At 39.8% G+C, this 27,627-nt stretch overlaps 5 protein-coding genes and 1 pseudogene across 11 annotated transcripts; 1 reads left to right on the plus strand and 5 right to left on the minus strand.

Moving 5' to 3' along the window:
* Positions 1–892: 892 nt before the first annotated feature.
* Positions 893–7,861, minus strand: LOC145902453 (uncharacterized). Its single transcript, XM_082990427.1, has 16 exons — positions 7,714–7,861; positions 7,237–7,445; positions 6,796–6,933; positions 6,090–6,228; positions 5,679–5,841; positions 5,381–5,522; positions 4,812–4,967; positions 4,339–4,379; positions 4,148–4,279; positions 3,514–3,707; positions 2,886–3,131; positions 2,376–2,539; positions 2,061–2,193; positions 1,700–1,817; positions 1,490–1,585; positions 893–1,385 (listed from the first exon to the last, which is right to left on the minus strand). The coding sequence occupies exons 1-16, from the start codon at positions 7,825–7,827 to the stop codon at positions 1,123–1,125; spliced, it is 2,448 nt and encodes an 815-aa protein (XP_082846553.1). The 5' UTR covers positions 7,828–7,861; the 3' UTR covers positions 893–1,122.
* A 2,978-nt stretch (positions 7,862–10,839) lies between these two features.
* Positions 10,840–14,442, minus strand: LOC145902980 (uncharacterized; annotated as a pseudogene).
* A 27-nt stretch (positions 14,443–14,469) lies between these two features.
* LOC145902981 (uncharacterized) lies at positions 14,470–15,597 on the minus strand. Its single transcript, XM_082991072.1, has one exon. It carries the CDS (start codon positions 15,595–15,597, stop codon positions 14,470–14,472), a length of 1,128 nt encoding a protein of 375 aa, XP_082847198.1.
* Positions 15,598–15,736: 139 nt separating this feature from the next.
* Positions 15,737–19,690, minus strand: LOC145902982 (uncharacterized). Its single transcript, XM_082991073.1, has one exon. The coding sequence runs from the start codon at positions 19,688–19,690 to the stop codon at positions 15,737–15,739; it is 3,954 nt and encodes a 1,317-aa protein (XP_082847199.1).
* A 745-nt stretch (positions 19,691–20,435) lies between these two features.
* LOC145902454 (uncharacterized) lies at positions 20,436–21,647 on the plus strand. The gene is made up of 2 exons (XM_082990428.1): positions 20,436–21,446; positions 21,511–21,647. The coding sequence occupies exons 1-2, from the start codon at positions 20,608–20,610 to the stop codon at positions 21,590–21,592; spliced, it is 921 nt and encodes a 306-aa protein (XP_082846554.1). The 5' UTR covers positions 20,436–20,607; the 3' UTR covers positions 21,593–21,647.
* Positions 21,648–23,057: 1,410 nt separating this feature from the next.
* LOC145902455 (uncharacterized) lies at positions 23,058–27,444 on the minus strand. Of its 7 annotated transcripts, XR_014402606.1 has the most exons (7): positions 27,196–27,444; positions 26,707–26,807; positions 25,681–25,835; positions 25,291–25,454; positions 24,183–24,838; positions 23,585–24,031; positions 23,223–23,359 (listed from the first exon to the last, which is right to left on the minus strand). XR_014402606.1 is itself a non-coding variant. In XM_082990429.1 (6 exons), exons 3-5 carry the CDS (start codon positions 24,634–24,636, stop codon positions 23,809–23,811), a joined length of 339 nt encoding a protein of 112 aa, XP_082846555.1. In that variant the 5' UTR covers positions 24,637–24,838; positions 25,291–25,454; positions 26,707–27,444; the 3' UTR covers positions 23,223–23,359; positions 23,585–23,808. The 7 variants fall into 7 exon arrangements, 1 of the variants encoding a protein (XP_082846555.1); XR_014402609.1 differs by lacking the exon at positions 25,681–25,835 and adding an exon at positions 23,058–23,186 and having other exon boundaries at positions 23,249–23,359; positions 26,707–27,444; XR_014402608.1 differs by lacking the exon at positions 25,681–25,835 and having other exon boundaries at positions 24,183–24,293; positions 24,686–24,838; positions 26,707–27,444.
* Positions 27,445–27,627: the final 183 nt, after the last annotated feature.

The raw sequence follows: 27,627 nt of genomic DNA on the forward strand, positions 1-27,627 counted from the left end.
GTTATGCTGTAAGGCAGTGATTCTCAAACTTTTTAACCCATACCTTTAAAACGATGTTCAGAGATGAACTGACACATAACACGGTATAAGCAACAAAATATTTGGCATGTAAACAACATCAGGGCAAACTTCATATAACATGTATATTTTTAACACACGGTTTCCAATAAGAAACATGGTTGGACTGACGAAGCCCTGCTCAAACAAAACGATGACAAAAAAATACAAAGAGACTGACTTAAAAGGTATTGAGGTTTGTCTTCATGTGGAAATGCTACGTCACCAGTGTACAGGAATATCTTAAAGCAGTTTACACGAAAAAAATTCGCGTCAAGCTTAGTTTTCATTAAACTAGATTTGATTGTCCGATGAAAAATGGAATGTCTAAAGACACAAGGGTGGAATAATTTCAAGAACACACATTTTATGACGGTTGCTGCGGGTCATATTTTCGACCTGTTTAATTTGAACTTACCACTATTTGTTGCAGATTTATTGCTAATTCGGCAAGAGTATGTGGCGCAATACATTGAGATGTCCCTCCCATAAAAACACCCTGCCTTATCCATCCCAGTTTAAAGCGATACAACGTATATTGTGTGACGCGGTTTGCTGCTGTTCATGTCGATTTTTTGCAGCCGTTTATCAAGTTTGTCGCTGTTTTATCTTAATTTCTCTTTTTGTCAACGGCATTGAAAAATTACTTTTTGCCAAACGGAGCAAATAAAAATTGTTTTAATAAATTTTCTGAAAAGTGAAAACGGCTTTCCAGCTTTTAATTTGACAGCGAAACAATTTCCACGCGTACCGATTTTGTGTTTGAGATAAAAAAATTATCGATTTGGTGTCATTTCGTCATCCACAAAACACCAAAACCACAATGAAATACAAGCAAAGCTTTATTGATTAAAAAAAAGCATGATTTTTGTGAAAAACCAAGTTTATTTGAATTTGGGTATATTTTCGCCTGCACAATAAATACATTTAGTTCCAACTTTTTAAATTTGTGGTAGTCATAGCAACAAAGCACAATTCTTCGATAAAGCAATACAAAACTGCTATGTACAAGACTTGAAAAGCTGATCACAAAAATATTCCACAGACTCCATCAACCCTGTAACTTTAGACCATCTTTCTGTTGCCGCCTTCAAAGTAGGGTGGTGGAACGGGTAAAGCCCATTTACCATCCTCCTCTGGGATCATCGTTTTGCCAAATGGTACAACCGAAAACATACGTTTACGTTGCTTAGCCTGGTAAATTGTGTAGATAAGCGTCGCTATTAGGAGGGCAACGATCAATGAACCCACTCCTGCCGCTACGATAATAAGGGTACGCTGGCTGCTATCGTTCTCCGTGTTATCGTTGTCTATTATCACTGTGTTATCTGCACAGCAAAAAAATCTTGTATTATTGCAGACATTGGCTTTACGTCCCAAAGTTAATGAGGTATTGAGTGTGTGATTGTTTTAGTTTTTGACTCTGACTCACTTGAATCCACAATGTTAATCACTTGGATACGTATGGGGCTTTTTCCACCCACTGGGTGTGAGTCGCTCTCACGCACTTCCTTTGTTTGTCTTTTACCTCTAAATTTGAAATATTTTCAGAGTAAAATAGACCAATATTAAGATTTCGTTACTATAGTGATTTTAAAACTAACTGCACAAAAAACAAACTACGTTTACCGAGATAGGGAACTCAAAAAATGAAGACTCGCTTCATCCAAATTTCGCTTCTTCCTCGCTGGATTGGAGGTGATGCAACCTTGGTAGCAACGGGTGGAGTTGTCCTCGGCCAAACACAAACGAACAGTGCACTGAAAGAACACAAACTCCATATATTTTCTAAGGAAAGAAAAATACGCTTTTAGAGCAGACAACAGATTTATCGGCAGAATCATACATTCTAAATGTTTTGCTTACCATTCTAAATATCTAAATGCAAAAAGTTGAGACAGTGTTTTAACTGTTCATTTTTACGCTAAGTCGATGGCGGTTATCTGCTTCTCTGATTTGTATATTAATAGTGTTGAGATGAAGGAGTGGTTGAACGTCCCTACTTGTATAAAGACATTGGTTTGTGCTGTTATGTTCGGAAGACCGTCTCGGAAACGAAAAGCTTTGATGCTGAAACGATTTTCCAGAAGTTGCGTCTCTGTGTCGTATTTATTTAGCGTGTCGTCCTCAGTGCATCTGCACACGAAACACTTGAAGTACGAATGGTTAAATATGGTTTACTTTATACGCTACAGAATTGCTACGTTACCGTTTAACTGTAATAATACATTTATTTTGGCCGATTTACGTGTTCGTATTGTTGGTAAATTTAAAGCAAATACCGAAAACGAAGGAAAAGAAAACTCTCAATACTTTACCCATTTCTGATGATATCGTAACTCAAACTGGCATCAGATACCGGGTTTGCCGTGCAAGATTCAGTAAAAAGCTGTAGGTTTGTTCCTCCGATGGCCTCAATGCCAAAGAATATGTCGGAGTTAAGAACGTACGATATTGGATACTCCAGTGGCGAGTAGGCATACTAAAGAATAAACCATATGTTAAAGTCAAAATATGTTTGTTGCTCTTTTGAATGAAGATTTCATCCAACTCTATGCCAGAAATTTGCAAGTAGTCTTGGACCTGACAGAAAAAGCTGGCAGTCCGTGAAGTAAATGTAACTGTATAATGCTTGTTTAAACGAAAAACTACACTTTACAGCATGAGAAAACAACTCAAAGAATCAAATCGAGTTGCTCTATGTTGCACTTTGGATTTTTTCGCCCAAATGAACAAGAAATACGCGAAATTGTCATGGATACAGATATATTGTAAATCCATGTAATAGAAGTTTTGGGTGTGGAATATGCAAAGCAGACCAAACTTACCGTAAACGAATTGTCCGAGAAAAAGTTGAAAAAAAATGTGAAAGTCCCAAGACCGGGAACTGACTGAACATTGATTTCTTGCTCCACAGGCGTAAACGTTCCATTAACAGTTCCATGTTTGATGTAGGAGCATTGGATGGCGACGTTGTACCAGGTTCCTCTGGTGACAAATCCAGACCCCTCCTCACCTTCCGGATTTACCCAGAGCCGAATGGAGTTTTCGTATCTCAACTCCAGCAAATCTTCCTAATCAACGTAGGACTAAGGTTAAAAATGTGAAGCAAATTTTGCGAGGAAATTAAATATAGAATAATTGTTTGTGTATAGATTCCGGTGTGTGTCATAATTTTTTTTATAATTGGGCAATGCTTGGGTGCTGGCCTAAAAAATGGTTGCAAACAGATTACTAATAAATCAGCTGACAGCAATTTGAAACTTCTGTTAGTGTCACTTAATACTTAATACTAAAATAGGAAATTGGTGTCGCTGATTAGAAAACAATGCCAACCAGAGGGCTAGATTCTGAAAAAACTGAAAAAACTAAGGGAACGGTCTTAGGTTGCAAACATTTGCTCTAGTGGATGAATGAAACATAGACTAATTGCATTATTGTAATTTTGCTCATTACCTCCGCGCGAGTGTTGCAATCTTGAAACGAAAACTGGAACCAGTAGTGCGTATCATTACTCGAGTAGCGGCATTCGTCGGGCGTAGAGGCCTGCGAACTCGTGTCGAAATTGGATAATGCGATCGACCCGTCCACGGCACAAGTTGGAACCGATACAAGTATGTCGTCACTTCCGCATGCAGTCTCAAACTGGGCTGAGAAATAAAACAACACATAGACCGTTTGAGTTTTCTCTGTAGCGAAATCAATGTATTCTAATTGCGATAAATTCACAGGTCTTTTCGTGCCCAAATCCGACAACAATGTACGATTCAACAATAAAGAAATAGTTTGAGTACATTGCTTTTCCGATTCACTGTCAGTATTCGGATTCGGTGCCAACACCGGGAGTTGACCGAATACTACAATTGCATTTTATTCAGCCCGCAAATCCCTATATTGGAAACATGCAAATTATATGATCAAAAATGCTAAAATGACATCATGATGCAAGTACAGCATTCTATACCGATGCTTTTTTACCTTATTTCTAATGCTAATTTTCTTTATCAATTCACATGAAGTGATTGTTTTTTCCCCGAAAGACCCATACAAGTTGATGCTTTTCCAGTGAAAAGGAATCACAAATACTTACGAATGCAGTTTCGCTGGTCTGCAGCCAAATGCCAACAGGTTCGAAAACACTCGCAAATATAAGAAGCAGATCCATCCCAAACACAAATGTCGCTACAACCTCCGTTGCTAGCTCCACACGGATCCGTTGTATCTGCAATACGATATGAGCTCTTGAACACTAACTTAATATATCACGGTGTTTGCACTTACCTCCAACCACTATTGTGACACACCTCTGACTCGACGAGTGACTAAAATGAAAAAAAAGCTTTGATATTTTATTGGATTGCGTTGCTTTAGCAGAGGAGAAAGTTAATATTAGAACAGCATCAGTGTTCAACTTGGGCAACCCAACTTTTAGGGATGATTACAGAATGTTTTGTTCGTTGATTGTGTTTACCGACGTGCATTATAACAAATTAATCGTTATTTATCTAACGACCCTTATAAATAGTGATCAAATATTTTAATCGAACAATTAGGCATTCATTCAGATTAATCCCTAATAAAACAAGGGATATGCAACGGTCTAAACTGCGCGAGGTAACTATACAACGAAATAACGATATGCCTGTTTACTATACAAACGACTTTACTATAATTAAAAATGTACTGCTCTTCTGGCATAAACGTATTGTATTTTACGACAATTTACTATAGCTGTAAAAAGATATGAGTTTCACCTTTGCGAATCAACAGCCACAAAGCACATCAGATGGTTACCGGGGCGGGAACCAGTTGCGCTCCACTGCACAGTTGTCTGGTAAACGTTGCTTTCGTCTGACGTCACTGCTGCTATGGCAACGTTGGAAATTCCAAGCACGAGAAAGTTTGCGATACTGTAAGCGTATGCTCAAATAATCAAGAGCACCTTTGTCCGTTTTTATGGACAATCTACGTAAATTTTACGTTCTCTTGGCTCTGCAAGCGACCGTTTAGCAAAACTTAATCAACTTTGTGTCGCAATAGGCCGACACCAACTTGCACATATTTCTTAACAAAGGAGGTAAATTTTGCAAATACTTGGAATCTATATGTATGTTAATGTTGCTTTTCGTTATCGAAACTCGTGATAATGCAGCATTAATTGAGTTATATTTTGTTTGTTACGACTATTGAACATGGGAATAGTTGATAGTTTGTTATCTCTTAAAACACATCATACATAATTAAAACATCTCTGTAGCTTTTCATGTGTCACCATGTTACATTCACGAGTTTGTTTGCAAGCTGAATTTAAAGGAAAATCTACCTCCATGCTGAGTTGCTCGGTGCGGCATAAAGTGTGGGACTAAAAGTGGAACCACTTGCGATGGAGATAGTCTGTCCATCTGGGGGTGTTGGATCAATGAAAAATGGTTCATGATTACAGGTGGTCGTGCCATCAGAATAAACTGAAAAAAGGGGTGGCTGTGTACAGTTTTTGTGCCTCGTATTTATTATATAATTATTTAGCTGTTTTTTTCTTTACTACTGGATACCAAAATATGGATTGAAGTTTTAGGCGTTAAACTTAACGAAAAGTGTCAATACATCTCGTCCACTCCTACCTTCCACGGTAAACTGAATGGTTACAAAGCTAATTGGGCTGTCAGCGCTAAAAGTAGAATTTCCTATTTGAAGTGTTGCTTTCGGATAATCCTCAATTATGATGCGAATTCCGTATTTGATATTTGCTGGTCCTCCAGCATTGTAATACAAGCGACAGTTGTCCTGAGAAAGCAAGGTTAAAACTGAGATGTTTTGTGTATTTCTTATGTAAACGTGGAAACATACTTTTTCGATGTTGTTTCCACGTTCCAACATACTTTTTTTAAACGTGGAAACAACATAATTTCGAAGAATGGTTGTTTGGAACTACTTTCTAACGCCCAGAAAATGTAAAATATAAATAGTCGCATTTTATCGCCAATATTATTGCAAAATATGTGAACATTTGAAAATATAATTATTGGCATTACTTCCAATGCAAAATATCGATGGTCACCACAATCCGTCGAACCACATTCCTCTTCGTTTTGTCCAAATCTGCATTTGACGTCATCGCCTTCCTCATCGATGACCGGGATATCGGCGTACTTGATGCATCCGTGACGCAATCTAAATTATTGAAACCATTACATGAAATTCTGAGTATAAAGAGACTGGCCCATATTGGTATTAACATTGTCATATTTAAGAAGACGTTTCGGCAAAAACTTATGCCATCATCAGTTTGAATGACGTGATTAGTGTAGCTCCATGATTATAGGGAGCTGATCAGACCGACGTCACAGATAAGGCTCGCGCGGGTGGTGACGTCATTTTGCTATCGGCCACACATCACTAAGGGGCGGAAAATGCGCAGTAAGCGAATCAAAACGCAAAATATACGCAAAATACACAGGATACGCTGAGTTCAAATCCCGGTGCGGTAAAAAAAAAAAATACACAATAAACGGCATAAAACGCAACAAACACATTACACATTAAATAAAAATAGTGTTGCAGAAGTGCCGTTTGAGTTGTGGTTGTTGCTGTTGTATAGACATTACATGAAATGTTCTTTAAAATCCTCCTCAAAAACTCATAGCTAAAATTTGTGAATAACTTAGAACTCAAAAGTCTTAAGAGCTCAATAAATTAAAAAGGAACTTTTTATTTTTCTTGTAATGCCATCTCGCTTACCTGATCAATGGATCGATTACAGCTTGAGGCGAATGATTTGGAATTCCTGTATCCGAGCGTGGGTTTAAATTTACGGAATAGGACAATCCGAATAATGGAGTGGTGCCATCAACTTCAGTCCAGCAACAACTTGACGTTCTGTACAAAAATAAAATACAGTTTAAAACGTAATGTTTATTTAAATTGATTTACAAAAATTTTTGCTCAACTCAACCCAATATAACATTATTATTTTAGGTTCAAATTTTGCTGTTTTAATATTATTACAAATTACATGTTTTTACTCGGGTGTTATGGCATAGACATCACTTAGTGATTATGGCTTAAATCAAACCTGCGACTTTATTTCACTTTAATCACGTAGGGAAAACCATGTGTTATTTTTTGTAACAAGCGTTGGGCGTAACGGTTCTACATGTTTCGTCGGCATTGACAACTCACCGTTGAATAATATTAATAGAGTTGATTGTAAAATTAAATCGTCCAATGTATTCTGCGATTTTCCAACCTTCCACCGAGCTGCTTACGTCACAAGACGCAATCGTTGCGTCATCAGCTACCAGGGTGTCACTGCATCCGGAAGAACATCTCCATTCGCCAACAGAACAAGCGTCCCCGGTGGAAAGAAAGGTTCTGTGCAGAGTCTCAATCTATCGAAATAGAGTTTTATAGCTAAAATCCAAGGCTTGTAAAGTTCATCTTACTGGTGAAATGTTTGTGTTTTGAGACCGAGTGTATTAGTATCTCAATTCTTATATTTTAATGTAAAAATTTAAATTTATTTCTTGACCACCCGACGTGTCGTTTACTTAAAACGCATCTTGTCACAAGCTAAAGCTCCCAATTGACAACTGCTTGCGAAAAGCACATGTGATTCCGTGTTAGTAAAAAGAATTTTCCTTTGCACATGCAGCTAACCTCAGTAATATTTTCGTGACTTTGTACGAATTTCCACTCCACTGTCCCACCGAAAAAGTCGGCTCTAACAAAATGTGAAAGCGATATTACCAACAAGCAGATTATCAGATTCATATTCTCTCTTTCAGTTGCTTGCTGTTTTATCTCCAGTTCAGACAGACTAAACTTGATTTTGGGTTGTTTGGCATCAACATCGCCTTGCCCAATTCTATGTTCTATTGAGTATTAAACACACCGTGTAATTTAATTTGGTATTCTACCCAATAGTTTAGAACAAGCATTGGGACTTTACGCATGTTCAACAATCCAAATCTAAGTAAACCTATACTAATAACAATGTGGTTTAATCTGTTTTATTAATTGACACCCGTACACAAATAATAAATTTAAGTGGTCTTAGAGCGCAATTTGGTTTTTCCTGTCTCAAGTTATTGCCGGTTTTGCCACTTGTTTTGTCACCTGTTTTGTCACGGAAGTTTAGCGATTGTAGAGGGATCGAAGTTACATAAACTTATACCTTCAAACGAAAAAAATCCAGCAATATATAACAGCCTTCTAATATTTGGACATATTATTGAGTGGATCAATCAATAATGGCGCAGCAAAATTCCTCAGATTGTTTTTTTTACTCCAAACTTCAGCTGAGCAGGAACTAATAATGATGCTATTCCATAAGAAAATATTTCACGTTTTTGAATAGAATGCTTAGCAATCACTTATTGAATTAAACATATTTCTAAATATTAGTGTTTCCAGAAGTTTACCCTAACACATTCCGTGGACAGCCATGGCGTACATCATCATCTACATCTCTCGGGTTTATAGCACCACCAGGTGGCGATATTTTTAAATAATTAAGGAAAAAGGGGGTGGGAAAGGCAAAAAAAACAAACACAATGGCGCAAAAAGACAAATTGTATGGGTACACGGCAAGCAGCGTACAACCAGTCTTTCAAAAGATATTCAGTTGTTTTTTTTCTAACCAGGGAGGTTCCATTCAGTAGTTCTTGTCGATTGAAATAGGAGTAATTGCTGGTCGCCTATTGTACATTACATATTGGCCACTACGAAGTGCACAGTTTAAAAACATTCAAAAATAGTGTAATTTTTTGCACACCGAACAGTGATGGTGTGATAAAAAGGGGGAATGCGAAGTTGGGCACTAAGCGAGCAGATTACATTTTCCCAATATTGTTTTACAATATGACAGTGTATACTAAGATTTAAAACCGTTTTCGAGGCAGAAGACGCACGATCTCGTTTCGCGCAGCTTCAATTCCTTTAATTGTTTGTTGATCACGATGGTCATGGGGTTCAGTTTAATTTGGAAGCTTATTAGTTTCCTCTCCATTGCAGCTTGTTTGTTTTGTATATAGATTAGCCTCCAGGGTAACATACCTCAAATAAGAAGTCCTATAAACCCTCTGCTTTGGGTGGATTTCTATTACCATTCTGTAACCAAGTATACAAGACCTTTGTATTTCCACAGTTTTGTAAGATAATTTGTAAGACTGTTGGCTTTTTTTGTTCGCGAAGGAACTGCGTCATAGTCTCAGTCCTCAGGTAGACTTGCTCCCAGCTTCAGAAACTTGACGAAATCTGTTGTATTTGGCTCAAAACCAAACTTCGTAGCGAATATACCAACAGGTCGTCAGTAGCAATTACTCCCGCCTCGATAAAATGTTTAAAAAAGGTTTATGCATTTTTTTTATAATTTTGTTAAGCCATGGGGGTCTGTTGAGCATGTAGTTAGGGTTTTGGCTGAAAATTGATTTCGCTATACTTATGATACAACGTAGGGATTTCAAAGAAATAAGGGTTTTCAATATTTTGCTATGGGCCAACCGACGAATTTAGGAGCAACTCAAATATGTACTGGTGCAGGAACGGTGTTTGGAGATTAATTATATTACTTGGTTCTTGCAGAAAATCTCCTTCATTGCTTTAAAATTTACAGCAAAAATATAACTTTCAATATCTATCGTATCCGCCCCGCTGTTATCCAAACTTTAAGATAGGGTAACTGTTTTATTTCTTTCGCATGATGAGCCCCAAATAAATTGATTTTAGAAGTGTATTTTTGGGGATTACGACTGGTCATGCGCACAACTTATAAGTCAATATGGGTATAATGAGACACTTGCACAATGGTTATTAAAACATGCAATTTGCGCACAGTTCTTGCAACAAGGACTTTTACAATACTACACAAAAGTTACGAAAGTTCAGGCGCTAAATTAACTTTTAAAGGTACAAAAAAGGCGATAAGTACGATTGCAGATCAGAAGGTATTTACTTTACGCATTCCAATCACGTCGGCGGGAAACCACTTGTAGGATTTATGTTATGTTTACTCAGTGATAACACAAAACCTAACTATGACTCCAAAAAGACTCCAACACTGCAATTAGTAATTACTGGGTTGTATTAAAATTAGTAAGGCATTCGAATACTCACAATAAAAGATGCAATTTCAATGAAGCAGATCGAGTAAATCCAATGTGGCGATGAGACAGTACAAATGTTCAATGTTAAGGTTCAGAAACTGTCTGGCTTTTCAGCCCAAGCGGTCAATTCTATCGACTAACTTTCAGGCGTGTTGACCGGGTAAAAATGTCATAAAACAAACGTAAAATAAAAATCATAAGGCTTTGGTCAGCGGAAAAGTCCGGTGTTACGAAGCATGACCAAGATGAATTTCTCTCACGTTCGAGAGTGGCTTATCAGACTAATAACGCACGAGAATCTCGACAAGGCGAATTAAAGAGTGATGTGCGTTAAAGAACGGATGTGGGTTAAACAAACAAAAGCGATAACATACAATTTTCATTATTTTCTACAGTTTCATATGAGGGAAAAACAAATGAACACAACGAACGCCTAACGAAATTTTCAAATACCAACGTTTTTTTCAAGTTGGGCGCTTACAAATTGGACAGTGATAAACGTTAAGCTCACCATCCAGTTTTAGGCATGAGCAATAGACCCAACAGCCACAACTGCCGCATTGACTCCAAAATACAAAGAATCGCCATCATCATCATTTGAAAACACATTGCACACACTTCAGGAGTGACAGCTGCCAAATTTTCTTTTGCCTGTAGACTTTGTGCACTGGTTGAAAATCTAAGTTGGACACATATAACACTGTGGTTGTATTTGTCTCACAGTATATTCGTGGTCGGCGTTGTTACCAACTTTCCATTCGTTATCAGATATAGTGCTCACTTCAGACACTGGGCTTGCGAGCTTGAGTCGTTTCCGTATTTCGGCAATGCGGTGATTACACTTTCCTTTTTGTGTTTGTTTTGTCGACTCGTTTGTTTTGCTTCTTACCAAAATAAACACACTTTAAAAACTCTGTGAAGGGCCTCCACGTACATGTTGGTGTTAGTAATGGATCCAATCCGTAATCAGGAGGCCCAAAACTGATATTTTTCTTCCAGCACATAGTTGTTCAGAAAATATTCTTGGAAATCTGGGGAAGTGTCAGCAAATATGGTTTGTACTTCTTGCAATATTTTGCGGAATTTCTGCTCGTTTGTTTCATACTGCAGTGTTTTGAGGTATGCCTATATTGTTGCCTGTACGTCTGGATCCGAAATCCTCCAGCATTTATCAACATGCCAGTTGCAATAAAGTCTCGTTTTGGGGGCTGGAAATACAGTTTGCCAGGCGTTGTAGAAGGTGTTGGCAATATCGTCGCATCTCTCCTTCAGTGCAGAAAAGGCATAAGTGAGGAGTACAGCGTCTTCCCTGTTGGAAATTATCCACGCTGGTATTGCATACCCGAAGTCGTCAATGACCATAACCGTTGTTAAAATCAATTTATATTTGGTGGTGGAATGTGTTGAATCTATGCAGTTTATTTTTAGCCGAACTGTTTCCAAACGTGTTTTTGAAATTCTGTTTGTAAGCACAAAATAAAGTCGTCCTTTAACAAAATAGAATGGCTAACACCTTGCTCATTGTACATTACAATTGGGTTACAGTCAGTTCATTTTGTTAATTCTTTTACCCAAATTGCTCCACTTTGTGCATTTCGTAATATTTTTCAATGTTCGTGATGTTATATTTTTTGCAAATTTTCAGTATATTGTCTCTTTTGGCAACAAAGTTATGCACTGCTGTAGTTAGCCTTTTGCCTCGACTTTGTCGATCTGTCCTGCAGTCCTACCTGATACATCACTTCTCGAAGTTTTTTTGTTAAAGCAGGGCAGAGGCTCTTCCTTGAGATCAATGTTAGAATTTTGGGACTAAAACAAATACTAAAATTGAACAAAGGGACCTAAATGTACACAAACACAACTTGTTAACCTTGCTGGACGAGTCTCGCAAACGCTCGCTAACTCAAAATAAGCGTAAATTTAATACGTTCCCACGTTTTACACGCATTAACCTATCAATAACACAGCAAAAACTATTTCATGTGATTATCCGAGGAATAGCACACCAAAAACTGTCTGAAGTCGGGCACGACCCCAGAAACCAGTTGAAACACATCCGCCTCCAGTCTTGAAACGAGCGCGACGGCGCTATGGGTTGAACTGTATTCGGCTCGTACAGAGGCAGCTCAATGTGTTTTTAGACATGTTTAACATTTTTAGAAAGCTTAATTTTCGTGCTTTTGTTCGGTTGTAAATTGAAAGCTGGGCACTATAACGACAAAAAAGTTATTAATAAAAAATCGATATTTTTCCAATTTTTCAGATATTTTGATATCGTTTGAAAGGGTTAAGCGCGTAGAATGATATGCTCATAAGTTTAGACAAGCGAATCTTGTTTTCGCAATTTATGCCGTAATACGCATATGATATTAATAACCGAATATGTATTGTGACGGCCAAAATTTATTGGTTGAATGTCACGCATAGGCCTACGCTATCGGTCTGCCTATACCGGGTCTTCGTAGGTACCAACGTCAGGTACGATGAGTCAGAAATTCGCAATCGCACCCCAGTCTCTTGGTTTTTAGTGAATATATTGTGCAGAAATTCGCAATCGCACCCCAGTCTCTTGGTTTTTAGTGAATGCAGTGAAAGAACGAATCAGTACGCTAAATCGTTCACAGATTCGGGATGACAGCAGTGTAGAATGGGTGAGACACAATACATCAGCAACAATACAGTATCGGGGTAGACAGTACAAACAGGGCACGATTGAGATTTCTGAAGGTCACAGTACCACGTTTCTGAAGGCACTGTGGAGTTATCTTAGCGTTTAAAACATACAAACAAACGTCACAAATTTGCTACATATATGTATACTGACTATAGTCAACTGGCTTACAAAACACTGAAGGAGGCACATAACAGGCCTTTAAGTCTACATAACACTTGTCACAAATATGGAAAGTACTACTAGAATCTCGACAAGGTCTAATCTACATTAATGTTAACGATTACTGTGGCCATTTCCCGCCAGGAAACCATGCGAGCACGCTTTGTGAGACAAAGGAATGCGATGATGCAATGCCAATGTGCACATATACACACAAGGGTTCAACTAACATAGAAATGTTAATAAATTGTTAAACTGTCCGTAACATGTATTGTAACGTGCTTTTTCTGCGGATCGGCGGCGCTACACGCTACACAGCAGGTTTTTGGCCTTTAGCCCAAACGCGTCCCATCCAATCTTCCAGGTAGTCGAGCCCGCGAAACACAACAGACACTTGTATTCGATACAGGAACGACCGGCACAACAACGCGCCAGGAATGGAACGGTTTCTAGTTAAAGAAACACAATTGTACATTCAATATACAAACAAATTCACACTATGGCAAATTCAATCGCACTTACCGAACTGTTTTGCGACCGATCTTATTCCGTAAATTATCAGTAGTGACAACATCCAGTAAACTTTTCAATTGTTGCAAAGCAGTCAACAAACTATTTCGCGTTTTGCAACTAACATCCTTATTCAAATAGAATGAGTATTATTATACGTACTACAATAACTGGCAACACAACTAGCAATGAAAAACATAACCATGCGGTCTGCACGCGCACGTCTACTGCGCAGCCTTTGTTACTTAATAACGAGAGTTGTGCCAAACATAGAAAACATAACGATAACAGTAACAAAAAGAAAGAAATTTTGGTTTGGGAATCTACATCCTCCCCCCAAATTGGGAAACCAATTTTTACAGCGAACAAAGATTCACAACTCAGTCTCCTGCGCGGGGATCACCACGCAGAGTTTAGTGATGGGTCTCCTGAGGAAACCGCCGGCCGTCTTCACTGCAACGCTCCTCACCTCCTGGTGTTTATCATGGAATAGTTCGGTGACTTTTCCAAGAGGCCATCGACATCGTGGAGCAGAATCATCGACGAGTAGCACAACATCACCTTTGGAAAAATTACTTCTCCTGGTGTGCCATTTTGTCTGGAGATGATTGTCCGGGGGTACTCCCTCAGCCATCGTTGCCAAAACTCATCGGCAACATGCTGAACCAGGCGGTATCGGCGTCTGGCGTAGCAATCGCTCGGGTATGTCATCGTCGGCGGCAATCCCACCGATGGGTTAATTCTTAATAGGTGGTTTGGCGTCAAGGGCATGTCTTCACCAACTTCCAGGGAAACTTCAGTTAGAGGTCGTGAATTTATGATGTTCTCCACCTCCAACAGCAACGTGTGTAGGGCGTCATCGTCTAGTTTTCCCTCAGGATAAATCGCCATCATAATTCTTCGGACGGTTCTGATCATCCGTTCCCACACTCCACCCATGTGGCTTGCTCCTGGTGGGTTGAACGACTACTTCACCTTCCGCTGGCGCAAGTAGTCACAGATCTGATTTTGGTTCCATTTTTCCACGTCTTCCTTCATAACGCGGTTAGCACCGACGAAATTGGTTCCGTTATCCGAGTAAATGTGTGATATTGGACCACGTCGTGCAAGAAATCGCCTCAAGACATTCAAAAAGGCGTCTGTAGTTAGGTCAGCAGCAACTTCTAGATGAACAGCACGTGTCGTCATACACGTAAACAGACATCCGTACCTTTTTATTTCGCATCTGCGTTGTCTGATCAGCAAAGGTCCGAAATAGTCCACACCGACGTGTGAGAATGGTGGTTCGTCAACCTGCAATCTGGACGGAGGCAGGTCAGCCATCAGCTGCTGTCCTGGCTTGGCGTTTCTTCGTCGGCAAAACAAGCAATGGCGTATAACCCGACGAACAGTCGCTCGGGCGTTCACTATCCAGTAACGCTGGCACAACAAACTCAATGTGTAGTTGATACCAGCATGCCCCGCACCTTGGGCGTGCACTTCTTGGGCAATTAATTCCGTTAGGCGACAATCATTTGGCAGAATCGCCGGATGCCTTGTTTCGTAGCTCAACGTCGCGTTGTCGAGTCTGCCGCCAACACGAAGTATGTCGTCCTTCAATATAGGGTCGAGCCTATAGAGCGCAGATTTTGGCAGCAGTTTACCCGTGGATAGCGATGCAAGCCAATCAGCAAAGTGCTGACGCTGCACAAATTTGACGAGTTCTGACTCAGCAATTTTTAATTCGTCAACGGATATAGGCGAGTGTGACACGGTCACCTCTTTGTTTTTAGCTTTACAGTACAAGTAGCGTTTAAACCTGAGCAACCATGCAGTTGCCAACTTCAAACGATGTAGTGATGAAAAATAGCCAATCAAACGATCAGTACCTTTTTCTTCGAGCGTTGTGAGGAAAACATCCGCCTTGATTCTTTCCAAGTCAAAGCTTTTGTAGACCTCCGCAGTAGTTGGTTTCTTAGTAAATCGATTTGGCCACTGGTCGGGTGTCTTTCGCAGGAACTCAGGTCCGGTTAACCACATTCCACTGCACAGTGCATTGGCATTAACACCGCGAGACGCTGCATCAGCCGGGTTCTCGTCGGTTGGTACGTGCATCCAATCATGGACACATGAGTGATTCAAAATCTGTGTAATTCGATTTCGCGAAAATATAGAAAAGTTCTTGCTGTCGGCGTGTAAACTCTGCAGCACGATGGATGAGTCAGTCCAAAACAGACAAGGACAGTCTTCTAAATCAAGTTCCTCCCTCACTGTTTACTGCATCCAAAGCAGCCTCCAGTTCCAGTCGTGTTATGGTTTGCCTTCCCGAACCGGAAAGCAGTGATTTGCCCATCACCAGAGAGCACGTAACGTTCGAGCGGTCATTTACTGACCTCAGGTAACAAACACAACCTCGTGCTTCTGACGAAGCGTCAGCAAAAACATGTAACTGTACTTTGGACGCATTGGTGGTCATTCGATAAAAACGAGGTATTCTTACCTCACAAAGGTCACAGAGGCTTTCTCGCCATTTTCGCCACCTGGCTTGATCCGTGGTCGGCACGACATCGTCCCATCCAATCTTCTGTTGACACACGTCCCTGTAGATCAATCTGGCTTCTAGGACCACGGGTGCAACGAGTCCAAGGGGGTCAAACAGGGAGTTTGTCACGGAGAGCATTCCACGTCGCGTAATCGGTTTGTCCGGCAGGACGACATTAAATCCAAACTCGTCCTCCGGAAGACGCCAGCTGATTCCCAGAACACGTTCCTGTACCTCTCCGCCAAGCGGAATGTTCTGGATTAATTTGGACCTTTCTCCGTTAGGAACAGAGGTCATCACAGCATCACTCGATGACAACCATTTTGTCAGCCTGAAACCTCCCATGGACAGTAGACTTCTCAAATTTTCCACCATTTTAATTCCCATTGTTTCTGTGGGGATTGATAGTAAACAGTCGTCCACATAAAAGTTTTTTCTCACAACCTCGGCAACACGAGGATCAAAAAACTTCCCAAATTCACGCGCGGTTTCACGTAGGCAGAATGTGGCGCAGCTTGGGGACGACTTCGCGCCAAATAAATGAACAGTCATTCGGTGAGGCACAGGATCCTTCAGTGTGTCGCCTCCTGGCCACCACAAGAATCTGAAGGCGTCACGATCCTGCTGCGTGACGCGTACTTGATGGAACATGGCTTCTATGTCCGCAACCAAAGGCACGGCTTCTTTGCGGAATCTCAGAAGCACTCCAACTAACGAGTTCATTAAGTCTGGTCCTTTCATCAAGTGATCGTTGATAGAGTTACCGTCGCACTTTGCGGCACAGTCAAAAACGATTCGAAGCTTATCCGGCTTCTTTGGGTTTACCATGGGGTGGTGAGGAAGGTACCACTTCCGACCATCAGTACTAATTTCTTCTTCTGGTACCCGTTCGGCATAACCCTTTTCCAAAAGGATTTGCATCTGCTGAACATACTTTTGACTTAAACTTGCATCACGTGACAAACGCTTCCTAAGACCAGACCGTCGTTTCTGTGCTAATTTCAAAGTGTTGGGAAGAATATCTGCCGAATTTCGCCACAACAGCGGTAACTGGTAATGTCCATCTTTGTGTTCCACTTGCTTAACCATGGTGTCATATGCAATGACGTCTGCTGCTGAAAATCTCAATCCAAACTCCATTGCTTCCCTGTTGCTCCGGAGCCACTGGAGGAAGGATTCGGCATCCCCCAAATCACCACTACGCATGGGGTAAGTTTCACCATCATCGGTCACGATGACGTCATCGATGTTATTAAAGGAATTGAAACGTTTAATTCCTTGCAACAGAAAACTACAGCCCCTGGAGGTTTTCTGTGGAGCATAACCTCTTAGCAACCAACCTAGAGGCGTTTTGACAGCGTCCGGGTACTCCGGATCAGGAGAGAACCGACTCTCCAAACATCGATGAACTAAGTAGTTGTCTGTACCAATAAGTAATGTGACAGACCCACCTTTGATTTGCGGTAAATGTACTCCCTTCAGGTGCTTGGGACGAACAGGTGTTCCAAACTTTGGGACATGCTCAGGCGGGACAGGGATTTCGTCAAGTAACGTCACTTCCGGTAAATTGAACTCCTCTCCTCCCCTCAAGGGCAGTACTGACATGGAGATTTTCACGGTGTTCAGCTCCTTTGCACCATTGATCGAACCGAGCTGCATACGAACGGGTTCGCCTTCTACCTCAACATCCAACATGTTGATCAGCCGTTTCTCACAGAAGGTTTTGTCCGAACCAGTGTCCAGCAGAGCATATGTTTCAATTTCCTTGTCCCCCACGCGGACTCGAACAGGAACAATGTCTAACCAAGCGGACAATGAGTTGCTACCATGACAGCCCACGGTATTCAAGCAACTACCCTGCGTCAAAGACGCCGAGTCATTTCCATTTTTGTCCTCCGAAGATGCATCTGTCGGTCGAGGTCTCGCCGGATTGTGCAGTAGCACATGATGGTATGCACTTCCACAACCTTCCTCATGGCAAACCGTCTTACTGCTACAATCGACAACCATGTGTCCCACTTCGAGACACCGGAAACACAAACCTTTCGCTCTCACAAATTGTCGTCGCTCACGATGCGATTTTCGTTTAAACGCATAGCAGTCGCCGAGGTCATGCGGCTTTGCACAACAAGGACACGGTCTCTTTCGTTGTGTTGACCGTTGTTCGTTCTGCACCGATTTCTGTGCACTAGTAGTAGCAATGGCGTTGTATGACGTCGCCTTTTGTCGTTTGATACCTTGATTCTTTTCAGGGCCTGAAGGAAAGAGACCTTTCCCATATATCGAGTTTGCTTCCTCACTCTGCTTTACAACGAAATTTGCAAAATCCACGAAACGCGCGACTCTACCCGTTTCCCTTTGCAATGCAACAGATACAGAAACCCATTTACATTGCATCTCCACAGGTAGCTTGCTAGCAATAGCAACAATAAAACCGACGGAATCTACGGTAGACATACCAGTGATTTCCTCCAATGATACGCAGCATCTCTTGAGGAGGACGGCCAACTTTTCCAAACCGTCGGGGTCGTTTCGTCCAATCTTCGGACTTTCTTGCAACTTCCTCTCGCAGCAACGAGCGATGATATGTGGTTGACCATAGCGTTCGTACAATTCTTTCCAAGCAAGTTCGTAGCTGACTGCAGGATTTGAGGATGACGTATGGTGCCTCAGCTTTTCATTGACACTCGGCGTGCAATGTTGCAGCAAGTATGTAAGTCTTAAATCATCACAGTCTAATCTGCTAGCAATATGAATTTTATATCGATTTGCAAATGACCAATAGTCCATAGGGTCGCCATCAAACTTTGTTATTTGTGGTTTTGGCAGAAAACGTTCACCAACCTCCGTATAATGAGGTCTAAACTGTGTCGTAGAGGTACGTCCGTTATGTGGCGAGTAAATGTTATCATGTGGTACCTTTTGGCGACTAGGACGTTCGAATTCCTTGAGCTTTATTTCATTTGGTTTAGGATCTTCGATCACTAATTCTTCAGGATTCTTAGGACACACTGTGTCTTTTCGGGGTTCGTGTTTTAACGAACAAACACTCCCAACTTCTTCCCATGCGTTCAGTTCGGCTTCTGCTAAATCTAACTTCCGTTGAGATTCGCGATCAGCGATTTCAGCTTCCAATTTTCTTTTATCTAGTTCTCGTTGAAGAGTGAACTCGGCTTGTTTTAATTCCTCTTCTTTTCGTTCTTCATCTTGCTTGCGTGCTAAACGAGCTAGATTTAGCTTCACACGACTTTCCTTTAACTTAATACTGTATGTCGAGCTCCTAGAAGATCTTACGCTCCCAGTGTGAATAGTGGATTCACATCGTTTCGACGTTCTACTTGCGGGCGGTGAACGGCTACCAGCTTCAGAGACAGGTACCGGTGTTGAAATGTCTCGCAGCCACTGCCTGACACGTGTGTCAAATTCGTTCTTGCCTCGAAGACAATCCCTTTTTCGAGACACACTTCCCGGCATCGTGGCCTCATCGGACATATCTTCACACAGGTTCATAACCTCGGTGTAGCTTGCTTCTACGGCAAGCAACGCTTCTTGCAGTTTTTCCTTTTCGCGGTTGAGCATCACCCTCTCGGCATCGAGGTAATCATCTTTTAACTGTTTTAATGCACAGCCAAGCCGTTTTCTCTTCTTCTTTGTCAGGACAGGCATGTTGTGACGTCACAAACGGTTGTAACAATGACAGTTCGAAACTTGTATGTAACGTGCTTTTTCTGCGGATCGGCGGCGCTACACGCTACACAGCAGTTTTTTGGCCTTTAGCCCAAACGCGTCCCATCCAATCTTCCAGGTAGTCGAGCCCGCGAAACACAACAGACACTTGTATTCGATACAGGAACGACCGGCACAACAACGCGCCAGGAATGGAACGGTTTCTAGTTAAAGAAACACAATTGTACATTCAATATACAAACAAATTCACACTATGGCAAATTCAATCGCACTTACCGAACTGTTTTGCGACCGATCTTATTCCGTAAATTATCAGTAGTGACAACATCCAGTAAACTTTTCAATTGTTGCAAAGCAGTCAACAAACTATTTCGCGTTTTGCGACTAACATCCTTATTCAAATAGAATGAGTATTATTATACGTACTACAATAACTGGCAACACAACTAGCAATGAAAAACATAACCATGCGGTCTGCACGCGCACGTCTACTGCGCAGCCTTTGTTACATAATAACGAGAGTTGTGCCAAACATAGAAAACATAACGATAACAGTAACAAAAAGAAAGAAATTTTGGTTTGGGAATCTACATGTATATAAATTTTTTTAATAATTTTGGCCTGTAAACTATAACGTATAAAAAATAATGCTGCTACCTCGTAAGTTGGCTACGTTAAGGTGGTACCATGGTCAGAACCAAACGTGAAAAAAACGTAACCACTAACCACGGTAGGTTAAAGCTGCCGAGAGTGCGACAATTCACAAACAGTTGTCGAATCAGAAACGTGGTACTGTGAACTTCAGAAATGTTGACTGTGCCCTGTATGATTGTACGATTCAACTGTGCTCATCTTTAACACAACTCAGTTTGTTTTGCACAACCTACTATTTCGAAATGTGTACTCTGAAAAATGCATTGCTGATGCTTCATATCACCATAAAATACATGCGTTTGGGCCATAATGTGGTCATTTGGCCATACTACGACTGCCCATTTCGAGATATATTCCAAAGCAAGATTAATAAGTTTATATCGCAAGGCAAGAGATTTTATTTTGATAAGGCCAGATATTACAAAGTGAAAGTTGGAAACCTGAATGGAAATCAAGTTCTTCGTTTGATAAGATGGATCACCAATAATAGCACGTTGATGAAAGGTGGAAGTTGTATTGTCTTTTATGTAAGAGAAAAACCAATAGTGTGTCTTTGTGTTTACACCAAATATTCGATTGAAGTAGTAAATAACCCAAAAAACAGCGGTGAACAAGGAATATGGACAAACGCTTTTGATGATGAAAACCTACAATACCATAGGAACAAGAACATAAAGTTAAATACACAGAGATATAAGGGTGTTGATAAGGCATCGGTTGAAAATCTTCGTGATCAACTGTCTGGAAAATACTGGGAGTTTATGAAGTGGCCGCTAAGATCATTTGAGCCACAGAATCGACTGCATCTGTTTTTTGGTGTTCTTTGGGAGATTGCAAAAGTTCAAATAAAAGATTGGGAGGCTCACAATTATTTAAAAGTGATACCAATGGCCACCCTTGTCCACTTGGCAATTTCCAACGACTTGAGTGGAATGCTGCAAACGGTGTTCCTTGATCATGGAAAGGATGAGGAGATCTGGAAAATCAAAGAAATGCATTTAAGCCCACATGAAGAATTTAAGAAAATTCACACACATAAGCTTGAATGTCGAAAGCATGGTGCACAAAAAATAATTGACAAGTAAGATTGTCTTTTTTAGTACAAAAGCCTATATTGTAAACTGTTTTGTGTTTTTTTTTTGAAGGTTGTTTCGTCGTGGTGGTCAGTACAATGAAAGAGGAATAAAAACTGCAGCTAAAAAAGCGGAAGCATTTTACAACGAATAACTGCAGCCATTGCAAAGCCTTAGCTTGATGAAGTAAAACTTATTAACGATGTACAGTTTTGATTATAATTCGAAGCATGTACTATTTTTTATGTGACATAACAATGTAAAAAATCCTTTGACTACACACATGCTGAACTGCACTGTTTCTGTGATGCGAGTGAGACAGGGTACTGAGCTGTCTGCTACTTGCGATTGACTGATGGTAAACAATACTATTGTGCTAGAGTCAATTTTAAATTGTTGTCCCTTGACAACTGTAAGTGATGATCCAAAGGACGGCCCAACACTTGAAGCAAATTACCTGCTAACTGGCAGCCTTGATGAATCCGTGGCACCAGGGATCTTCAACAAAGCTGGTGGCTGTCAAAAGTCATGGAAAGCAGTGCAATGGATTGCTGACCAGTTCTGGAGATAATGGATAATGAGTGTCTTCTCCTACTTGTGCACTGCTTCATTGTGTAGGTTTCATTGTGTAAAACCTGATAATGTATGTAAAATCCACCTGTTTCCTTTCATGCCATTCCTGTTATTTATGATTGCCTGACATTTGTGAGCCCTTTGATACACAATTGTATTGCAGTTTTGAAAAACCATTACCTGTTGTAGTTTGTAAGTCATATGTCCTCATTCATGTGAGCAATTACATGGTGCTAATATGCAGTTTTGATACTGAAGCATTTGTTCCTGTTGTATGGCCAAAGTGTTTATCACGACCAATGTTCCTAGACATTGCCAATATGTTACCTTTTTATGTTACTATAGACTCTTCACTTGTGTATATGTGTTCACTGTCAATCCTTGTTATTGGAAAAATCTTTTACTATGGTACAATATTTTTGGGGCCGGTATGTTGCAGACAGTTTCAATAATTCTATGTTACTTGAACTCATGTGTGTATATGTGCATATTGCATTTCATCATCGAATTCCTTTGTCTCACAAAGCATGCTTGCTGGTTTACTGGTGGGAGTTCGTCGCTGTAATTGTTATTATCAATCAATCTAGATTAGACCTTGTCGAGATTCTAGTGATACTTCTGATATTTGTGACGAGTGTTATGTAAACTTTAAGGCCTCTCATGTGCCTCTTTCAATGTTTTGCAATCCAGTTGACTACATTGTTAATTTGTAATGATTATTTATGTTTTTAGCTAGCTAAGCTAACCCCACAGTGTCTTCACAAATCTCGACCGCGCCCTGTATGTGCTTTACTGCGCTAAGTTTGTACTGACTACCCCAAAGCTGTCTCGTTGCTGATGAATTGTGTCTCACCCATACTACAACTTGGTTTTCTGTACAACAATAAAAAAAAAGTTCAAATTGTAATGTTTATTTAAATTGATTTACAACATTTTTTGCTCAACTCAACCCAATATAACATTATTATTTTAGGTTCAAATTTTACCGTTTAATATGATTACAAATTACATGTTTTTACTCGGGTGTGGCCTGGACTTCACTTAGATTATGGCTTAAACATTGATCTTGCAAGGAAAACCATGTGTTATTTCCTGTGACAAGCGTTGGGCGTAACGGTTGTTCATGTTCTGTCGGCATTAGACAACTCACCGTTGAATAATATTAATAGAGTTGACTGTAAAATTAAATCGTTCAATGTATTCTGCAATTTTCCAAACTTTCCAACGAGCTGCTTACGTCACAAGACACAATCGTTACGTCATCAGCTACCATGCACAGGGTGTCACTGCATCCGGAAGAACATCTCCATTCGCCAACGGAACATGTGTTCCCGGTGGGAAAAAAATCCTGTGTTTGGAGACCTAGTGTATTAGTATCTCAATTCTTACATTTTAATATAAAAATTTAAATTCATTTCTCAACCATTCGCGGTGTTATTTACTTAAAGCGCATCTTGTCACAAACTGAAGCTACCAATAATTGCTTGTGAAAAGCACATGTGATTCCGGGTTAATAAAATATTGCAAAAAAACGTAGTAAATTTCACAATTTTCCTTCGCACATGCAGCTAACCTTAGTAATATTTTCGTGACTTTGTACGAATTTCTACTCCACCGTCCCTCCGAAAAAATCGGCTTTGACAAAATGTGAAAGCGATATTACCAAAAAGGAACAACTGGAGCTGTGCTTCATCAACGGTGGCGAAGGTGTCGTCGACATATCGCTTCCAGTAACGAGGAGGATGCGCATTGTAATGGAAACAATTGAGGATAAGGCACTCGCCACATATCAAACGATTAAGAATTGGAATGGCTGCTTGTTGTGATGAAGTCAATGCATTGGAACAGTATGGGAGGCAAGATTGTCTGGAGTTTAAAGGCATTCCTCACACCAAGGAGGAATGCACAGATGAGATTGTTGTCTCCATTGCAAAAAAAGTGGGAGTGATTATCAGCAAAAGTGATATCAGCATATCCCACAGATTGCAAATGCATAAGCACAATACTCAGCAACCGCCAACTATAATAGCAAAGTTTTTGTCAAGAAAAACTCGAGATAGTTTGTTTCAGAATCGGGCAAAGCTACAAAAACTAAACATGGAAAATATGGTCAACAAAATCTTTATCAATGAAAGCTTAACAAAGTAAACAGAAAAATATTCAATACTTGCCTTGCATATAAAAGAAACCACAGATTTAAGTTTATTTGGACTAAAAATGGTACAACGCTACTCAAAAAAGATGAAGGCACTCCGGCGTTGTGGATCAAAAATGAAGATGATCTACGGAAGTACAAAATATCCAGCATCCAATAAGGTACTGTACTGATGCAATCAATTAGTGTAAAAATGATGATGTTCACCTGCAAAAATAATCATTGTGATATTTTGTCTGTCAGTGTATTTTTTTTAATGTTTTACAACAGCTTTGCACAACATCATATTAACAAACACCCCCATGAACACAAACATGTGTAGCAAATATTATAGTATGCAAGAATTTGATACAGCAACCAGACAACCACACCAACAAAATTTCGTTATGACACATTTTAATGTAAGAAGCTTGCCTCACAATCTGCCTATTATAGAAGCCTTTACTAATGCGTGCAGTGTATTACCTCATATTATTGGAATCTCAGAAACAAAACTTAAAAAAAAACACAGCAACCAACATATCTTTAGGTGGATATGATTTCCTCGGAGAAAACTCCCCAACACATGCTGGTGGTGTGGGCATATATATTAAACGACCACTGGCGTACCGTAGAAACGACCAGTATAAAATTCATACACCTCGTTGCGAAAATTTGTGGATTGATGTTGACCTGAAACAAAAAAACAAACAGAAAACAGTGGTAATTGGAATAATCTACCGACACCCAGATCACAACATAACAATTTTTGCTTCACATTTAGAACACACTATTCATACTTTAAACAAAAAAAACAAAACTTTTTTCATTCTTGGAGACTTCAACATTGACATTTCAAGAAAAACACCTCACGTACAAGAATACAAACTGATGATAGAGAGCCTGAACACCAAAATTATAAAAGACAAAGCATCGCACATCGCCCCTTCACAGAGACCTTTAACTATAGACCATATGTACACAAACAATTTTTCAAATGCTATTACACCTGGTCTCATTACATTCAACATATCAGACCACTTGCCTATTTTTGCCATTGTTCACAAGTACGAACCCCAAATCATAGAATACCCTACACTTACTAGAAATTATTTCAAATTTGACACAGACAGTTTCCTACTTACCATTGAAAACAGAGCCGGCACTATTTGGAATGAATCAGATGTTCAGGATCAATTTGCAACCTTCATCCACATTTTTCAAAACACTGTAGAAGAGCATGCTCCATATACACCACAAAACAGAAGGCGCAAGACAAATCCTTGGATCACCAAGGGTATCCTAAAATCTATAAAACATAAAAACAAACTTTATAGGAAACTCATTCAAAAAGGAAATCTCACTACCAACTTCACATTATATTCCAATAAACTAAAATCAGTTATAAGAGCAGCCAAACAAAATCACTACAAAAACTTATTTAATGTTAACAAGGCAAACCCAAAGCAAACCTGGAAACAAAATAACCACAAATAACACCAAGAAGAAAACACCCATATCACAAATTACCACACCTAATGGCACAGTTAAAGATCCAACGCACATTGCAAGTGAATTTAACAATTTTTCACCAACATTGGAAAAAATATGGCACTACTTGTTCCTCCAACTCTCACAAAACCAATAGACTACCTCACAAAAAGTCCATCAGCATCCTTCTTTTTCCACACTGTGGAAATAAACGAAATATATAACACCATCGCACAATTAGATGTAAATAAATCAACAGGCCCACATGACATTCCCATTAAACTAATCAAATTAGCAGCACCAGTTATTTCACCAATCCTTTACCAAGCATCCTAACAGCAACATATCCCAAATGCTTGAAAATATCAAAAGTGATACCATTATATAAGGCAGGAGACTCTGAAAACTTAAGTAATTACAGACCAATATCATTAATATCAATGTTTGCTAAAATATTTGAAACAATCATACATAAAAGGATGATGGACTATTTACTAAAATTTGACCTACACACCAAATTTCAAAATGGATTTAGACCTGGACATTCAACCGACTTAGCCATAGCACAAATCTATGATCACATAGCCAATTTGTTAGACCACCAACAGAAAACATGCGCAATATTCCTTGACCTCCAAAAAGCATTTGACACAGTCAATCATGACATCATACTACAAAAACTAGAATTTCATGGTTTTCGGGGTAATACCAGAACCTTCTTCAAGAGCTACTTAACAGGTCGACAGCAATACACAAAAATTGCCAATTCACACTCCAATGTTTCCAATGTGGTTTGCGGTGTACCTCAGGGATCGCCATTAGGACCCCTCCTCTTCCTTATATATATCAATGATTTGCCTTGCGCCTCCACATTCCACACAACACTATTTGCAGATGACACATGTCTAATCATGTCACATAAAAGCATAGAGGATTTGGAGAAATATGCCAATGTTGAAATTGACAAGGTCAATAAATGGATGCAGTCCAACAAACTAACAGTTAATTGCCAGAAAACCAAGTTCATGCTTTTCTCCAGATGTAAAAAATTCAACAACAAATCATTTCACCTGAAAATCAATGGTATCACACTTGAACAAGTTGAGACAGCTAAATATCTTGGCATTGAGTTCGATAGCCAACTTTCATGGGGTCCGCACATCAACATGCTCTGCAAAAAAATAGCCAAAAGCATCGCTATCATGTACAAGCTCAAGCACCACATAGGCCAAGACACACTACGAACGGTGTATCATGCGCTGGTACACTCTCACTTAAGATACAGTCTTCTAACATGGGGTTTTGCTAGTCCGTCAATGCTACATCCTCTAGTGGTTATGCAGAATCCGGCACTGCGCTTAGTTGGCAATAGCCCTTTTTGCACCCACACCTGGCAACTACATGTAAAAACCAAAATTCTGCCGATTCATTTAATGCATAAATTACAACTTGGAAAGTTCGTACACAAGTACAAAAACCAACGTTTGCCACTAGTTTTCAAAAATTATTTTACACCGGTTGCTAGAGTTCATGCCCACACAACCAGAAGTCATACTAACCACAAATATTTTCTTCCACGTGCATCAACGAAATTGTGCAAAAAAAGACTAAATTACAAAGGCGTAGAAATTTGGAACAACATTCCCGAAAACATAAAAACATTCAGTTTGGTCGGATTCCACAAAGCACTGCACGCATTCCTTCTCGATTCTCGCTTAACTTAAATTTACACAACAACACGTGGGCGAGGTAAACACCCCCAGGTATGTTATGATTCAATCAGACACAACATCAATTAATCAAACAATTTTGAAAACTTGCCTCCAGCACGTGCCTCAACACAATTCCACAGACTTGCCTAGAAATATAATCACACCGTTTAATGCCTTCTCCTAACGCAAAAGTTTATTTTGACAGATACGTAACACATCTTTTGTTGTCCTTTTTTTTAAAAAAAATATAACTAGTTAACAAAAATTAAAAAAAAAATG

This window comes from Ascidia mentula, chromosome 5, assembly GCF_947561715.1.
Source record: "Ascidia mentula chromosome 5, kaAscMent1.1, whole genome shotgun sequence".
In the NCBI taxonomy this organism is placed as follows: Eukaryota; Metazoa; Chordata; class Ascidiacea; order Phlebobranchia; family Ascidiidae; genus Ascidia; species Ascidia mentula.

Bases quoted from the DNA above. Each gene is read 5' to 3' on its own strand.
- LOC145902453 (XM_082990427.1), bottom strand. From the start codon at position 7,827: ATGAATCTGATAATCTGCTTGTTGGTAATATCGCTTTCACATTTTGTT. The intron at 4,280-4,338 runs GTAAGTGCAAAC...ATCGTATTGCAG, and splicing joins TGTCACAATAGTGGTTGGAG to ATACAACGGATCCGTGTGGA. The intron at 2,194-2,375 runs GTAAAGTATTGA...TTTCGTGTGCAG, and splicing joins TACGATATCATCAGAAATGG to ATGCACTGAGGACGACACGC.
- LOC145902981 (XM_082991072.1), bottom strand. From the start codon at position 15,597: ATGCACGTACCAACCGACGAGAACCCGGCTGATGCAGCGTCTCGCGGT.
- LOC145902982 (XM_082991073.1), bottom strand. From the start codon at position 19,690: ATGCCTGTCCTGACAAAGAAGAAGAGAAAACGGCTTGGCTGTGCATTA.
- LOC145902454 (XM_082990428.1), top strand. From the start codon at position 20,608: ATGTGTACTCTGAAAAATGCATTGCTGATGCTTCATATCACCATAAAA. The intron at 21,447-21,510 runs GTAAGATTGTCT...TTTTTTTTGAAG, and splicing joins GCACAAAAAATAATTGACAA to GTTGTTTCGTCGTGGTGGTC.
- LOC145902455 (XM_082990429.1), bottom strand. The intron at 24,032-24,182 runs GCAAGTATTGAA...TTGCTATTATAG, and splicing joins TGGTTTCTTTTATATGCAAG to TTGGCGGTTGCTGAGTATTG.